Source organism: Diplotaxodon limnothrissa, linkage group LG20 (assembly GCF_057381915.1).
Source record: "Diplotaxodon limnothrissa isolate DT_005_m linkage group LG20, D_limnothrissa_male_GT1.1, whole genome shotgun sequence".
Taxonomy (NCBI): domain Eukaryota; kingdom Metazoa; phylum Chordata; class Actinopteri; order Cichliformes; family Cichlidae; genus Diplotaxodon; species Diplotaxodon limnothrissa.
Genome location: NC_140615.1, coordinates 5,384,288 through 5,401,139, shown reverse-complemented (window position 1 = coordinate 5,401,139; position 16,852 = coordinate 5,384,288). Strand labels below are relative to the sequence as shown.

The 16,852-nt window shown below is 39.6% G+C and overlaps 2 protein-coding genes across 2 annotated transcripts; both read right to left on the bottom strand.

The window, feature by feature from the left end:
- Positions 1–6,299: 6,299 nt before the first annotated feature.
- On the bottom strand, positions 6,300–12,129 carry atxn7l2b (ataxin 7-like 2b). The gene is made up of 9 exons (XM_085345154.1): positions 12,033–12,129; positions 11,472–11,540; positions 9,946–10,258; positions 9,502–9,719; positions 9,219–9,301; positions 8,858–9,042; positions 8,278–8,446; positions 7,927–8,048; positions 6,300–6,981 (listed from the first exon to the last, which is right to left on the bottom strand). Exons 1-9 carry the CDS (start codon positions 12,127–12,129, stop codon positions 6,462–6,464), a joined length of 1,776 nt encoding a protein of 591 aa, XP_085201280.1. The 3' UTR covers positions 6,300–6,461.
- Positions 12,130–12,738: 609 nt separating this feature from the next.
- sypl2b (synaptophysin-like 2b) lies at positions 12,739–16,128 on the bottom strand. Its single transcript, XM_085344073.1, has 6 exons — positions 15,967–16,128; positions 15,745–15,822; positions 14,948–15,066; positions 14,649–14,844; positions 14,110–14,301; positions 12,739–13,996 (listed from the first exon to the last, which is right to left on the bottom strand). Exons 1-6 carry the CDS (start codon positions 15,982–15,984, stop codon positions 13,889–13,891), a joined length of 711 nt encoding a protein of 236 aa, XP_085200199.1. The 5' UTR covers positions 15,985–16,128; the 3' UTR covers positions 12,739–13,888.
- Between the last annotated feature and the right edge of the window lie 724 nt (positions 16,129–16,852).

The window sequence follows — 16,852 nt, the reverse complement described above, 5'->3', positions numbered from 1 at the left end:
TGGGAGAAAACTGCCGAGAAATGTTCACCTGCGGTCGCTGGCGAGTGAAAGTAGGATTTCAAAGGGAGTAAAAATCAAACTGTCTCATTGTCAAAAAGGACAATAGGCAGAACTTTTCCAGCATTTTGATCTGTAGCACTTAATATTCATACTGTGAAGGAATATCAGTGTAGACGGAAAGGGAAAACTAAGAGTCTTACGAGAGCGAAACGTAGATGTCCTGTCGTTGACGTCAGCACTCAGGAAGTGATCAATAAAACTGAAAAAGTTGGGAAAATAAAAGGCATAGACGGAAATTAGATGTAAGAAGAATTTTAGTTCACAAATAGTATACATACTGAATCCATGGGTAACTCATAATTATATTTATTATTAAGGATTAGAGTAGCTTGTATTGTAAGTAAACATTAGAGCACAGATTCATGTACCTCTCCTCTATCAAGGAGAAAGAGATTTAGACTGACTGACGTCACTAGGCTATGAATACATTTGACCTTAACCTTGAGTCCTCTATAGTAAAACAGCACGCCATAAAACAATGTTATCCGAGATCCCAGCCTGAACTGGATGAGTAAGATAAAGAAAGATACAGATTTTTCAGATGTTTAGTCATTCACTGACGTAGCACAAACCACCACAGGTCATATTCATCCTACATCATACTCCAGCAGCTATATGTTAAGGGAATCAGTTTAACTGCTAACTAACTCCACGCTAATTATTTTTCACAAATGAATTGTTCATCAAAAAAGTTGCCTCTTAGTTGCTGCACAGTATAACCCCAAAGAAACATTTGCAGTCTTACACGATTAAAAGCAGTGAGCACCTCCAACAGATACACATTAGGTGCAGGGAAGTATTTTGTTATGACTGATTATCAACAGATCGTCTGAATTCTGTATACAGAAAGGTGCCACACTCCTTACAAGGATGACAAGGCTTCTGTTTGTCGTCCACCGAGGTGCCACTTGCCGTCAAGTTTAACTCCTTCTCCCGGTCAAGTTACAGCATTAGTTTCTGTCAGCCGCAACATTAAAAAAAAAAAAAAGCTGCAGAGTTTATTTTATTGCATTTTTGCACATTGCACAAAATCCCCGAATAGCACAAATTTCTACCCATACATCTTAAACTTTGTCATAAAGTATTTCATCTTGCATTTTGCTCAGATGGGCAGATCCTCATATCACAGAAAATGTAGCTGTTTGTTATGGTGGTTAGAAAAGGATCTAGGTTGTATTAACAGGTAAACACTGAAGGCAAAATAACAATAAAAAGTCTCCTGACTCCACCAGAAAATTAAGCTCATGCGTAACATGAGGCTGTGCATAATTTGACAAGAAAAGGCTCATTTTAGTGCTTGTGGCTGCTGACAGGAAATTTTCAGTTAACACAGGGGACCCGGGATCTTTTGAAAAGATCCCTTTGCCAACACATATTACTGAATTAACTGTAAAAGTAATTTCATGTGCAAGACACCTGGTGTGCGGCGCATATTTCATTAACAACTTTTAAACAGGAGACTGTCTCTTAGCAAAAACAAGAAAGATTTCATTAACGTGCGCGGTGTTCGTGACATAATACGACAAGGCCAGCCTGGAGTAAATGCTAATTGCTTCCTTTGATGGGATGTAGCGTCCCTCTTCTTTCTGTGTCTTTGTCTCTTTGAGCTGAAGGGGATTGGTGTGTTATCATGAGTCACAGCAACACAAAACCATTCTCCCTGGCTCTCTGTATACCGACAGCCACAATTCAGCCCAGATGTGTTTGCTTTGTTTGTGTACCGCTGTCATTGAAGCTGCCCTTACTTAGTTCAAAAGCAATCGTTCAACTAGGCAATGAATGCAACGCCCTTTAGGTAGTCTGCAGCTTGTTAATGAGGGAAATGCCTGCACCTTTCTTTACACATTTACACTCCAACTTAGTCACACGGGTGAAAAGTACTGTAAGATATGATAATTCATTACGCTTTTGAATTCAGCTTCAAAGAATACCTTCTATTAGAAATGATAGTTATTAATATATCTTGCAGCTAAACACACAAAGACGTACACATTTGTGGGTGCAGTAGGCTTGTACGCAAAATAGGTGGAATAGTCACAGACACTGTGTGCACCACTAAACGTCTCCTGCGTGGGCGAGAAAAGGAAGTCACATTTATCTGAGAGGTGGTGTGTGTGTGAATCATTCCACTCTCTCACACATTGGAATACCAGGTGGAGAAACGAAGAGGACCAAAAAAACCTAAAATCCTACTTAAATAAAGCCGCATTTAGCATTACCGCAGACTGGTTCCATTTGGCCAGGATGCTCACATTTCACAGAATCCCGTTTTGAGCTTTTAACCTGTTCCCCACTCAGACTACTCACCTTTTTGAGCCCCAGACAAAAGCTGAGAAGCTAAAAATGGAAACAATACACAGATATTACCGCTATTGAGCACGCTAAATTACCAGATCACTGGGAAATGGTTGTGTTTTCCCTGCATGAACCCGATGTCAGTCCAGTTAAATCTGCTGTGGGTAATGGGTGGTCTACTCCTCTGTGTTGTCATTTAAAATACAGGTTGCAATTCTGTATAAATTAGTGCTATTGCAAGGGACCTAAAATAGAAAGAAAGAGTGTCTTTGTTCTCTTCAAAGCAAACCTGCCTTCCTATATATATTAATAACTATATATACAGTATATATACGTAGTGAGACTCACTTTGTGTGTTCAGTATTGCTTAGTTGTGTACTGCTATGTTCTATCAGTGTAATGACTGTATCCTTGTATAATCTGATGATGTTCATTTTGCATTATGTCTGTCACTGTGATCTTGTTAGTTGTTTTAACATTCAAGTCTGGATATGTGTGTTTATTTTTTAAGCCAGGTGGAGTTCAGTTGGTTTTTTTTTGGGGGGGGGGGGGGGGGGGGTTGTTTTTTTTGTTTTTTTATTGAAAGAGGATGTATTTTACCGTCATCTGGTGATGAATATGGCTAAACGGAGAATATATCTGAACAAACTCTGCATGGGAAAAAGGGGACACTTTTGAAATAACTGCATAATTGCATATGAGACATCCTAATGGGCAGTGAGTATGTAGCCTCCAGTCATATTCAGCCAGTATTTGACTTTGCTAATAAAGCCATAAGCAGCGCAGTGCTTTATCACATTGGTGACATGTCAGATGATGAAGGGAGGTGCAAGTAGGTGCATTTTGCAGCAGCAGTGTTGTAACAAAGCGAGAGCTTTTCTGTACGTACAAATCTTTTCCTGTTTTTTAAAATAAAAATCAGGAATGATCTCCAAGCACACCAACAAATTCCTGAAATGTAATGGGTTCTCAATGGCTTTAAACATAGCGGGTGAGTAAATCTCAGGACTATGTCACACAATAGGGATCACATTTTAAAGAGTTCATATTTGTACTATCAATGAGACAAAGTTTGGGTCTCGAGATCTGTGCATGTTACAGGCCCTTTGCTATTTACCCTAATGGTACATTAGACTCACCAATTAGGGAGGAGAGTGATCTCTCGCTGCCCAGCACACATCTCCACTCATCTAGCTATGAAGTAGCAGTTAAGGGAACATTCATGATTTGCTGAGGCTAAAAGCTTGGTGCTTTAAAAGAGTGCTGCTAGTCTCCAAAGGACATGAAGGAAGCTTTTAACAGCATACAAAGCACTAAGTTTATTTACCACTGCTTCAAAGATGATACGATTGGTCACTGCCCTAAGAAATGAAAGGTCTCGCAGCTAAAGTTGAATGGCTTTGCATGGTATGCTTAGGAGCTTCTCTGACTTCATAAGAATAAACCAGTAGGCGTTAAAGACAAAAAATACTGATATATCTTTTGACTTAATAAAAGATTCAAATTTACACTCTTTGTTGCCTCTGATTTCACTTTTATCAGAAATTGTTGTTTCATGAAACTTGTTCTTCGCATACACATCTTAGCAGGTGTTGCATTAAATAAAGAGTATGGAGCAATGTTCTCAGATTTAGTACCAGTTTGGATATGAAACTAATACATCGAAGTTTCCAAAGTTACATTTTGCTTGTATCGTGTGGAGGGAATAGAAGAGATCCTGTTGGTTACATATGAAATACATCATCGATGCCTTGACACCATCTAGTGGTAACATTATGTAAAACACTACAGTCTGTAAATATTGACATTTGCTGTTCACTAGGAAAGTAAGGTAAGTAGTTTCATAGGAGCATTATGTCTTTTTATAATGGTTCCACTGAATCTATATTTGGTGCTGGAAAAACTGGGATCACTTAGATGATAGCGGGTATTTTATCTATGCAGAGAACACCAAAATTAATCAGTGGCACCCTTGTGTATTACAAATGAATTCATAAATGATTGCAAACTTTCTCAGAAACCTTTGACTGTGCACCACAATCACAATGTTCTAAAACAGGAAGCAGGATTTAATTTATTGATATAAATAAGTAGATCTACAGGTCTGTGTAAAAATCTCGAGTCAGCCATGATTTCTTCACATTTTCTCAGCTGCAGCGATTCTATTGAGGTCTGCAAACATACATGGAAATACAGTATTTAAGTCACAATCAGAGTTTGTACAATTCTAAAAGCTTAAAAGTCAATATGTGTTGTGACCACCTTTATTATGCGACACAGTCTGAACTCTCTTGGGCAGCTTTTTTCTAATTTCTTTAACTAGTCTTCAGAAATAGTTCCCTGGGCTTCTACAAGGACATTCAAAGCTCTTCTTTGGATGTTGACTGTCTTTAGATCATCCCACACTGCTGCAATAATGTTCAGGTTCAGGCTTCCGGGAGGCCAATCAATGACTGATAGTGTTTCATTGCGTTTTTCTCTTTTACTGCACTAGCAGTCTGTTTGGGATCATTGTCATTGCTGAACATGAAGCCGTTACCAATCAGAGGCTTTCCAGATGATATTGTATGGTGAATCAAAACATGATGGTACTTTTCTGTGTTCAACTTTCTATCAATTTTGACAAAGATCTCGGCTGAAATGCAGCCTCCACTCTCTCTCCATCACCTGTTGTAACTGATTTTCAGTCCAGTTCTTGTATAATTTGGCAACCTCAGCCTTTTCTCCACATTTGTTTTCCTTAAGAATGGATGCTTGACAGCCACTCTTCCACTGAGATCATATCTGACGAGACTTCCGGGAACTTGGTTGAAGGATCAACTTAAGGGCCATCACCCAAGTCCTATTTTTTCCATTTTCTTGAAAACATGACTTTCAGGTACTGTTCATTTGTTGAAAATCGTTTTTAGGCCCAGCACATTTTCTTTTTTTCCTCCACTTGTCTAGACTCAGTTTTTTTAAGGACACACTGCACATCCTGCTGAGATGTGCCAAGTCTTCAGCTACTAGCTGATAAATGGGAATGAAAGTGTTTTTGCAACAGTCTGCTAGTAACAAAGTGTCCAAAGATATAATCTAAAATTGGTTCTTTGCCAAGTTATCCATTACATGTAGACTCAACACAGCTCTATCCCTTGAGTTAGCTGTCTTTTAACACTTGAATATTTTAAATGGCTTCACAAACAAAAAAGTCCTCTTTGAAAGACCTTCAGAAAGCCTGGAGAACCACTGATGAACAACAAATTATAAGAGTCTGGCTCCTTGGAAACAAAATATAAAGAAATGAGAGGTGGCTTGAGATCAATGTCGTTTATATCGTTAGAGAAAAAGCAGTACATTTTCCAGATGCATATATAGCACCATCTGGTGTTTAAAGATGAAAAATTATCGGACGAGTAGATGCAATCGCTTTTATGAATTGAGTGGATTTCAATTTATCAAAATAAGTTTTAGTCATTAGTCTTTAATGACTCATCTGTACAGAACCGCTGTGAAATAATGAAAATCAGAGAGCAAGAGTAATGCAAGACTTTAATTGTTCTGCAACAAAAAAACTTAGTAACTTTAGCAGCATTATGAACAGACTGAGGTATACTTATGTTCTTAAACAGTTTTTATAAATTTAGCAAGAACAATTACAAATATGTCAATACAAACACTTGTTCCTGAAATCTTTGCATAAAAACCTGAAGACAAATATACACAAAAGACAAAAACCACACACACATTCACACACTCATACTATGCTGGTACCAGCTGTCCTGCACCGCTTCATCTCCAAGTGGTCGTTTTAAGACTGGCCTCTTGTTTGGCTGAAAAGCTGAGATGTAAACAGCAACTGTCACTTACCAAACACGTTTACTGTTGTTACATCACATTCAAATTAAAATGAAGAAGACGTACTGTCCATTCATGACTTTAAAATAAAAAAAAGAGGAATGGATTCAGAATATAAGATAAAAGCAATACTGTGTTTAGGGGTCGAGCTTTTTGTCAAACCTTTATGTAAGTACATGTTGGATATTTTCTCCCTTCCAGAAGGCAAAGCTGGAGCAGGAAGAATGGGACAAACATTTCAACTTAGAGATCGTTGAAAGTGAAGAAGTTCAGGTTAGTAACTCGCTGCTGCTTTTGCGTTTCTGAGCAACACTCATGTGGTCATAGGCCACCACTTTCTGCTGATCGCCTGGGAGCTTCCCTTTGCTGCGGGGAGAGCGTTGATTTGGTACAGGCAAAGGGCGACACTTCTTCACATCTGACTGTCTCTTCGTAGACTCTCGTGGCTTTTTTCCATTTGAGAAGGTAGCACTGTCTGGTCGCTGAGGCTGGCCCTTCTGATGAAATAAGGGATCCCTGATGTATCTGGAGGCTTTGATCTCACTGCTTTGTAACTTCTTGACAGCTTTCTGTGCTGCGCTTGCATCTTGCATAAGTTCCACCTCTATAAGCTGAGCTTTGCTGGGACTACACACTCTCCCTGACCCGACACTTGCAGACGTGGTAGGATAAGGCGGTTTAATACTGTAAGAGTTTGGCTGACAAGGATTGTTTTCAAACTGTACCAGTGAGGTAGACTCAAGGCTGTGGGAGTGTGACCTGAGACCTGATGATACTTTAGGCATTTTCCTGCAAGTAAAAGAAAAAAAAAAGTGAAGGTAATTCCAATAAAATAAAACTCAAAGGCAGATTCACTTACCATGAGTTTTCTGCACTATTAGCTGAAGCCTCATTTTGTTATTAGATAAATTAAACAGCGGCCTCAAGATGTTAGCTGTGATTGCTTTGACATCTGCAGGCTTAAGGTCTGAACTGTTTCTAGTACTAGACTTCAAAAAGAAACACAGTCCAATAATACTCATGGAAACCAGCTGTCACGAGTTATTTTCACCTCACTGCGCTGCAATGCTAAAATTAAAATTTTGTACTGTAAATATGGCACAATCGGGCAAAATCACATCACACACAAAAAGAGATGTTTCTTTATATTGTGGCAAACATTGGTGTTAGCTTATGCCCTTATGCCAGACCAATGGCAAAATTGTAATGCTGACGGATACCATGGCATTGTTGTTCCAGGTATGGTTTTGTGTTCCAGTCTTCTGAGTTTTGTCAGGGGTGTTATTTATAAATGTAACCAACATGGTTGTGGTTAAAAAGCAGAGGATGCGGTTGGTGGGGGTTTGCATCAAGATGAAGGATTTGAAACAGTGTGTTCTTTGAGCATTAAAGCATCCAAAGCTATGAAGCTGCAAATGAGCCTCACGGCAGGCATCAAGGCTTTTCTTTGTAATATAAGTGAAGACATGCAGTGCAAACAGATGTTTTTCAACCCGTCAGCAAAGGTAGGAAATAGAAAAGAAAAAAAAAAGCTGATGTTTCTGTTATTTAGACAATTACCAGGGAGTAGCTGAGGCCATCCACAGTAGACCTCCTCCCTGTAGCGATTTCAGTGTCTAGTTCAGTGGAGGCTCTTGCATATTGTGGATAGTTGTCTTTTAAGCTCAGTCAGCAGGTCTTTTCTTCAACTTGTTTTGGGCAAATGGGTGCCATTTAAAAAACAGTAATACTCACTTCCACAAGTGTGTGCTGACATGGCGCTCCAACATGGCACTGAGTGCAAAGCGCAGGTGGTGCAAACGCCGATCAAATGTGAAGATGCTGCAACCGAGCGTGCGACATCCAAAAGTGCATAGCTGCATGAAAGCAATGTGTAAATTTCCACCGTTAACATCTTTAAAAAGAATTGAAAGTACATAAACATCCACACCACCCTTTTTTGTTTTGAGAAATATAACATGGATTTTATGCTATATTAGAAAGATTATCACACAGCCCCTCTGAAAACAGTCATTAAAGATTTTTTTTAACGTAACAACCTTCCCATCAACCAGCTGCTGTGCATTTTGTATATCTCGCCCTCACCCCAAGAGGTTTGGGGTGCCAGGGTGTAGCAGGTAGGTCTGTGGCTTCATCCTGCTCATCTTCTTCACTGTCGTCACTTGACAAGGTGAACGGGTACGGAGGTTGCACTTCCGCTTCCACAGTGCCGTTACCCTCCTCCTCGGGAGAGCTTCCTGATGGATTCCTGGACCTGTGTGAAGGCAAAGTAATGCAAACGTGAGACTGTTGTGACAGCTAGCGCATGGCCCACAAAAAAACATTAAAATAAAAAACCTACATCAGTTTCATGTGATAAAATAAATATGCAGATATGCAAAAGACGATGCATACTTATCAGGACTGTAACATCTGTCTGGTAATCCTCAAGATTTCCATTCAAAGTGTTTTTGGGGTTTTTTTTACTCGTAATGGAGGAAAGCTCATTATAGCGTGGACTAACACAGACTGAACTACAATGGGAGAACTGCAGCTCAACAATTTGCAATTATCCTGCATCACCGTACGACGCTGAGTATGCAGTAGTATGTTGCTTTCTTATATAACTGAAAGAAATACTTAATTTACTGCAATAATCTGCTAAGGTATACACTAAGACTCATACCCTTGAATGTGGCAGTTGTTGCTGTCTTTATTTGTTATTTTTTCCCCGTCAGCTTCCACATGTTTCTTTTTGTATTTTGATTCATCACGAAGCTTCTCCATATCTTGATCTGTAGCTGAGGTAGTTCTCTGATCAGTGGTCTTAGTCTCTCCCAACACTTTCTGCTGATGCTTGACTGAATCAGCCTATGAAAGAAAGAACCGTGAGAGAGCAGTGCAAAAGAGAAAAGGAAAAAGTGACATAGTTTGGTTTTGTATGAAATAATAAAAGATGCAATTTCCAAACTTTTATACAGTTAACTACAATAAGTAAATGATAACAACTCTGGGCAATGTGCCATGACAATGTACTGAGAGTTTACATTGCACATTAGCTCCCTGTTGCACAGCGTCTTCCTTTCGGGGTCCAAAACTCTGCCGTGTTTATTCAGATCACATTCTTTTTCTATGTGGAGAAAAGCACAAACACAAAGGTCAGTCAGCAACAGCAGGACTTGTCAGGAGGATCCATGCAGGCTGTTACTTAAAAATGCAAATACTGATGTACAACACATTAAGCCCAAGTTAACACACTAAGTGGGCAGACTTCCTAGAAAGCAGCAGGGGAAGTAATAGACAAAAGTTGGGGGGAAAAAGCTGACTTACTGTGGATGTTTTTGTAAATCCGGCTGTAGGTTCTTATGCCCCGCTGAGGACAGTGAGACTCAGTGGACTGTCCAGCTGTCAACTTCTGCACAGAGGATTTCTCTAACAGAGTGGAGGTGGAACAGTCGTCAGGGGGCAGGGGTGCTGAATGGAATGGAGGAAGGCAAGGCATGGAGGACGAGTGAGGGTTTTCCTCAGGGAACTTCACAGAAGATAAACTACAGAAAGAAGTTTAAAATGAGCTTAGAATTAACTTATTAGATTCATGATATTCAGACTTACACGAGAGACAACACTGATATTTATGCAAGATATAAACTAGAAGATGTAAATGTGTTTTTGCCTACATCTCCAGGAAGAGCAGGGAAGAGTTCTCCAATAACAATTAATCTGTTAATTTTAGCATTGACTACTAATTCTTGAACGGGCACTCGTAAACAGTACCTCACTATATATTTGTGGGTCTTTGTAGACTTGTGCTGTTGGGCAGGTGAGGTTGCAGATGAGGTGCCGCCCTTTTGACATCTGCCTTCCTTCTTCCTTTCCATAGAGGAAGAATTATTAGAAAGACCGAGGCTGGAGCAATTTAGCTGCTGAGGCGCCACAGCGGATGGCGGGTTACATATCTTTGTAACAGAACCATGCAACCTTTCACAGTGCCTCTCAAAGGCTTGAGGTTTCACCACCTGACCACACTGGCTGCACACCACCAAATAAAAATCATCGTGTGCTGGGCAGTGGCCATATATGTGCATATCTATAGAGAAGAAAAAGAAGGAGAGACAAAATTAGGTACATTTATGGTCAGATGTTTACATACACTCATGACAACATGATGTGAATGTCATTTGCGGCTTTCGATTATTTCTTTGAACTGTTCTTTTTTCCAGGGTGGATGATTGTACAGCAAACATCTTTACTGGCTTTAAAAAACAAGAATTAGGTGCACAAGTTTGAATTTATTTTGGAAATGTTCTAAAGCACACAGGGTCAGAAGTATAAATACGGGCTCAACACAGCCATGGTCTGAGTTTCAGGAAGGCCAATCCAGAAGCTTAAAGTGAACTTGGTTTATCCATTTTAAAACCAGCTCTGATGTGCACCTGGGATCATTTTCCTGCTGGAACACCCATCCAAGTTTCAACCAGCTAGCTGCTGAATTGACGTGGAGTTGAAGAATTTGAAGCTAGTCCTCTTTCTGTGAATTGTACCAGTGCCACATGATGCTACCACCACCATGCTTAACAATAGGTACAATGTTCTTATGTTTTAAAGTCTTACCTTTACTTCTCCAAACATACCAATTTTCATTGTGGCCAAATAACTCAATCTTTGTCTCACGTGACCATGAAACCTTTGTGCAGAAGGCATATGGGTTGTCCATGCAGGCGGCTGCAAATTTCAGTCGAGTTTGAAGCCGTCAGCTTTGGACCAGGCACCTTCTCGTACCAATGCAATGTAAACATAGTGACATTGGTGCTCCAGGAGTTTCCAATGCATGACAAGCTTGAGCCTTGGTGGTTTCTCCTTCTTAGATCTTCACTGAGTTCTTTAAACACTCCTATTGCAGTCAGTATCGCTTAAGCCAATGAGTGATGTCAAGCAAATCTACCAGTTGTAATTAATCATGATCACTAACAAGAAGTTAATAAGCCTTGGCCTTGTCAAGTTAAAAGATACCGTAAAAACTTCAGCAACACTTATTAAAAATGTAAGTTACTGTATGTCTACATTTGAGCCTATTATTTCAACCCTGTGTGGATGAGAAAAAAAATCCAAAATAAATTCAAACATGTACATCCAATTCTTGTTTTTTTTAAAGTCATTTAAGATGTATGCTGTACAATCATTACACCCCGGAAAAGCAAAAGTTCAAAGAAATTATTAAAATCCACAAATAACCACGACGTTCATGTCCGTGACGATTGTAAGCAAATTTCTAACTGAATGCGCCCAGTCACAGTCCTCACCTTCTTTTCCGAGCGTCATGGTCTCTGAGCAGTTCATCCCATACTCGTCATCTTCAACCTTAGACCCAGCTGCAGGCAAAGCAAACCCGTGAGCATGAAATACTAAATTCTAGTATCTTCTTGCCACAAACGGGTTTATTTGGTTATACAGTAACAGATGCATATCACACATGAGAGGGTTTCACGCGTCAGTTTGAATTATTCATCCACAGCTATTGCCAACTGATTACAGTCACTTTTGCTGTAAAAGCTTTAAGTTGAGCAAATTTTCAACTAAATTAATGCTCTTGTCTCTGATCCAAAACAAACCGCGTCTTTCAGTAAGACTTTAACATTCTGTTTTCACCACATAACAGAATAAGGAGGAAATTCTTTCCATTTGTGCTCATAGGTTGTCAACAAACGACGAAAGCTCGCTGCACTAGGACCCAGCGCGTCTTTTGTTTGGGTCGTGCCTTGTGTCGCTGTGTGTGTTTAAGTACCAAAAAACGAAACAAATCGTCGGATGCTGACGTTATGACGTGCTGGGAATCAGGTCTGGAGCTGGGGTGCACGACTCACCGTCAGATGATAAAACATTCACTCTGTCTACCCAACAGCTCCAGTTTAATCCGACAAAGTCGTCGAGATTAGGATTTCGCCGATCCAAAGCGGCCATTGCAGCTCTTGCGCGCTCACGATTCGCCAGTTCACGCGCAGTTCACGAAGCTCGTGACCGTGCTGATCCATGTTTACTCATATATTGCCAGAGTTTTTATTATAAAAGTACAAAATTTGAGATTTTGCATCGCTTTATATTACCTATTTTAAATAAATACTGTGTATATATATATATATATATATATATATATATATATATATATATATATTAGTTTAGTAGTAAAAGTTTAACTTATTCTGCAGCGCTGTAGTTCGACGAAAAATGGCTCCACAGCAATTTCACAAAGCTGGTCATATGCTTTTTTTGTGTCTGAACAACTGTGCAAACCATAAAAGTGTTCCAGTAAAACAAATTAAACATATACACGCTGTGTTTTTGAGTTCAAAAATATTCTGCACTTTATGCAGTGATGAAGCTCAGCAAAGGTCAGGTATCAGGTCTACACAGGTTGTAAAATTTTTAAGTGGGGCTCAACCATTACACACGTAACCCTTAATGTGTGTAAGACCTGAACTCCAGTGTACCCGCCTTACAAACATGTTATGCAATATGTGCTGCCACTGAAATAACAGGCATAAAAAACTGATCTGACAACAAATATGGTTCTTTCTTTTAATCAAGCAAGACATTTCATGTCCACACAATTTCTTTCTGTATTCGACCACAGACTCCATTCTCTTCTGTAGCATTTTAACAACAATTTGATTGATAAAGCTGGAAACTGGGAATCAAGCCCGCTCACAAAAAGTAGGAAATCATAAGAGTGGTGGAAATTAAGGCAGATGGCTTGCATTCCCTTATAACAAAGAGGAGGTAGAAGCCTCGCAAAAGAGAGATAAGAAATATACAATTACTGAAAACAGGCAAGAGATTAGTCAACCATTTAAGAAAAAAACAAAACAATAAAAGAACCAATGAGTAGCTAAGCTCACACAAGAGGGTTGACAACATTACTGAAATAGTGTATTGAACAATGTAATTTTAATACAAACTCCTCAATTTAAACACACTCCTTGATTTAGAAAGATCTAGAAACAGAAAAATGCAAGTCCTATTGGGAGAAGCGCCCAATAAATATCTTATAATTCCAAGCAATCGTGAGAAATGTGAAATTCCTAAAGAGTTGGCATGTTCCTAATGAACAGAGGCATCACATACAACAAAATATTTAGCCGTTAGTCTAAACAAGTGAAATCAGCCTGACGTGAAGAGATGATGAGGCGTAATAACAAAAAAGATTAAACGGGACTCTGACCCACTTTAAACAATCTCACACTGGCTACTTTTTTAATGAATTTTTCGAAACTCTATATTTTCAGGCCTTTATAATAAAGATTGTGCTGAAATTCGTATCCACAGTCTACAGTTGTGTTAAGAATCAATGCACTTAAACTATATTTTATTTGTTAGGTTTCTTGCACTTCATACACTCAACAGCCCTGAGCCTTTAAAAAAAAATTTCTGAATGCAGAATGTATGGTTACAAAATACTGCACATCCATAGTCTCATTAGAAATAAGGGGCCCTTCATATTTGATGCATAGATATAAAAATGTTCTTTGTAAAATGTGCTTGAGAGAAAATCCAGATCTGAAATTAATACTGCAAAAAAAAAAGAGCAGTCAGTTTGAAATACATTTGTTATACGTAGAATAGTATTTTTCCTTTTGCAGTCCTAACCAAAAGCATTTGTGTAGGAGCACTACATGTTAGACTATTTTAAAATGACGTGGCTGTGTAGTTAGAATGGCTTCGGTCACCCCTCCACATTTGCAGGTGGGTTGGCCGATTTGTGGAAAGGCGTTTCCTTGTAAATAAACCAGCAGTTGCCTCCCCACAAGATGAGGTTAAGAAAACCAAATACCTGCCGAAAAATAAAACAGAAGAAGTCAAAACTGTACATGGGTAATTTTAAAAAAAGCAAGGATAATTATCCATTTAAGGCTTATTACTTAAAATAAATTGCATAAAGCTTACCACAGAGGCATTCAATCGACCCATGGAAGGCAGAGCCCCCGTTGCGCACGTGTTCACGCCACCTTTGCAAACGTCAATAAGAGTCCGCAAGAATGTAGGATCGGTAGCCCTCTTGACATCAGACAAACCTTTACCCCAAGCAGAAGATGATACCAACCACAGGAAGGCGAACACTGCAGTCAACCCCAGGTCCTTATTGAGCAGCAAAAAATACATGTCACTACAAAACCCACAAGGAGACCCAACTGAAATGTTTTCAGCAGAGAACAGAGCAGTGTCCAGCTGCTTGGAAACCACGCCCTCCCCAGTTTTTCATTTTCATATCTCTGTTAAATCCTCAAACTTGAGAGTGGACATCTCGTTATCTCTGCTCTCCTGCATCACTAAAGTGAATAATTACAAATCATAAAATATGTCCTTACTTCAAATTTGCTTTAAATTGGTCGTTTTGTAATGTCATCTTGACCTGTGAGCTGTTTGGAGGACGACCTAGCTAAGCCAAAACAACAGAGAAATAGAGTGAATCCAGTCAAACCTACCAGGATTGGGCCCCGACTAGGTTCCCTGTACAAGTGGTTGTAACACAAATAGATGATTAGCGTGGCGGTGCTGTAGAGGAACGCAAACACACCAATACAGACATAAAACTGCGCAGAGGATGAGTGGTCTCCAGTCAGAAAGTAATTAGTGGATGTTCCATTACAGTTAGGGACAGCGTAGGGATGATCCATCAACCTGTGTACACACAAAGAACGCATTAGAAATTATGACAATCGTTAAAGAAAACACACTTTCCGGTAAACTGGAATCTGAGGTGTGGCACTGTTTGTTTTGGCACCTGAATGGGTAGTTAAAGTTTGCTGTTATTTCTTTATTTTCTGTTCCGTTGCATTTGACATTGATGCTGGATGAGCCACTGTAACCTCCGGTTGTAGCAAAGGCAAATATGGAGAAGACCTGCACCCACACACACACACACACACACACGAATATATAAGATAAAGGGATACAAATTAGGTGCTCAGGATAGAGTGCTGAACATAACTGTCACACAAATGTACCCACACTTCCTTCCAGATTTTATGCAATTAACTTTTTTTTTGGTTTGGTTTTGTGTAAGACAGGAAGTCTTACACAAAACTATCAGGGTGACAGCTGTACAGAGTAGCAAAATCCGGTCTTAAAGTCATGCAATGCTGCCAGAATGCTTTATCCAGTAGCTGGAAGCGCAGAAATGAATATCAACCTGCACATATGAAATAAAATTTGGTTTTATGCGGCTACGCATGTTAATCGGACCCTATACTGTAAACCCTCTGGCGTGCAGAACACTGAACATCCTGCCTGCTACACGTTGGTTTTTGGTTTGAGCCGCATAAAGGCCTATTATAGGAAGGCATCTTGACTCGAGTGCAACTGCATGCCGTATTTATAACAGTGCTACAGCTCAAATGATGAATTGGATGGCTTATCTGGGCGTAGCAGTGGGTCACAAGACAAATAACACAATCAAGTTATGAAGTAGTTTTGCAGCCAAGGAGGCTTCCTACGCAAAGCACACCCCGCCATACAGGCCATATGGTAAAAAGTAAAAGGAAAGAAAGCAAAAAAAAGAAAAGTGAAGAAAAAACTTACCCATTCTAGCAAACGGATGAATGCCAAAGGCTCTTTAAGAGGTCCAAAGTCAAGACTGAATCCCGAAGTCATCACTTTCTAATCGAAAATAAAGACACAGCGTGAGAAAGACGGAGTTGCACTGCCGAGGAGGGTCGGGCGTAAATAGGAGTGTTTGCTCAAAAGTGTCCATTCATCAGATATACGTCATTAACTGCTAAACTCTTCCTGTAGCGCGTTTACCTGCGCAACGGATTCCATTGTTTCCCCAGACTCAAAATCAGAGTTTAGGAGCGGTTATGAATCGCCGATCCTGGTCTCTTTGCAGCTGCGTCGAAGATCCTTGGTCTTGTCAAAACTTTTCCAACAACTTTGCTGACTTGGAGCTGACAACACGTGATCCCCGACGAAGGGGGGCGCTGCTTAACAGCAGGGCTCAAAGTGGAGGAAATGCCATCCGGTAGCTCCTGTTTGTTTTTCGCCACTAGGCGTTCATCTTTGTAGGTTACACTACACAAGAAAGAGTTTTTCAGAGCTTACAAATGCAAAAAACATGTGAAATTAAATTTTACTAGTTGCCCTAAAGACACAGAAGTGTAAGTGCCAGAAGTAAACGTGGTATTTGCAGAACATTTGAGATCACACAAGTTATTCTTTATAGTTTTCATGTGGACTTACATGAGCTTTAAGTGAGATGTACCATTAATTTAATCGTCCTGATAGTGTTTCTTGTCTAAGACTTGCCCGTATATGTCTTAAAGTTTGCTCACGTTTGCTTCACATCCCTCATGCATGGATGTCTTTAGTGTGTATATAGTATGAGCTGTAGGCCTGTATATGTGTCCACAGCTGCACTGTGTCCAAGTGTATTTAATGTTTCTGAAAATTGCAGTCAGGTTCTGTTAAATTTGTTGACATGCTGTGGAAGCAAATTCGATTCCTACTATGATTCCTGTGAATCATCTGATGGTGCTGTGCAGAGTTTATTGCATATAATGAAAAAAAAAAACCCAACCAGGATGTGTTGACTTAAGGAGGAGCCTTTTAACACTTAAGTAAATTTGGCTCTTTTTTTTATTAAGCCTGTTGAGAAACTCTTGCTTCGCTTACCAAAGTGATGACCATTTGA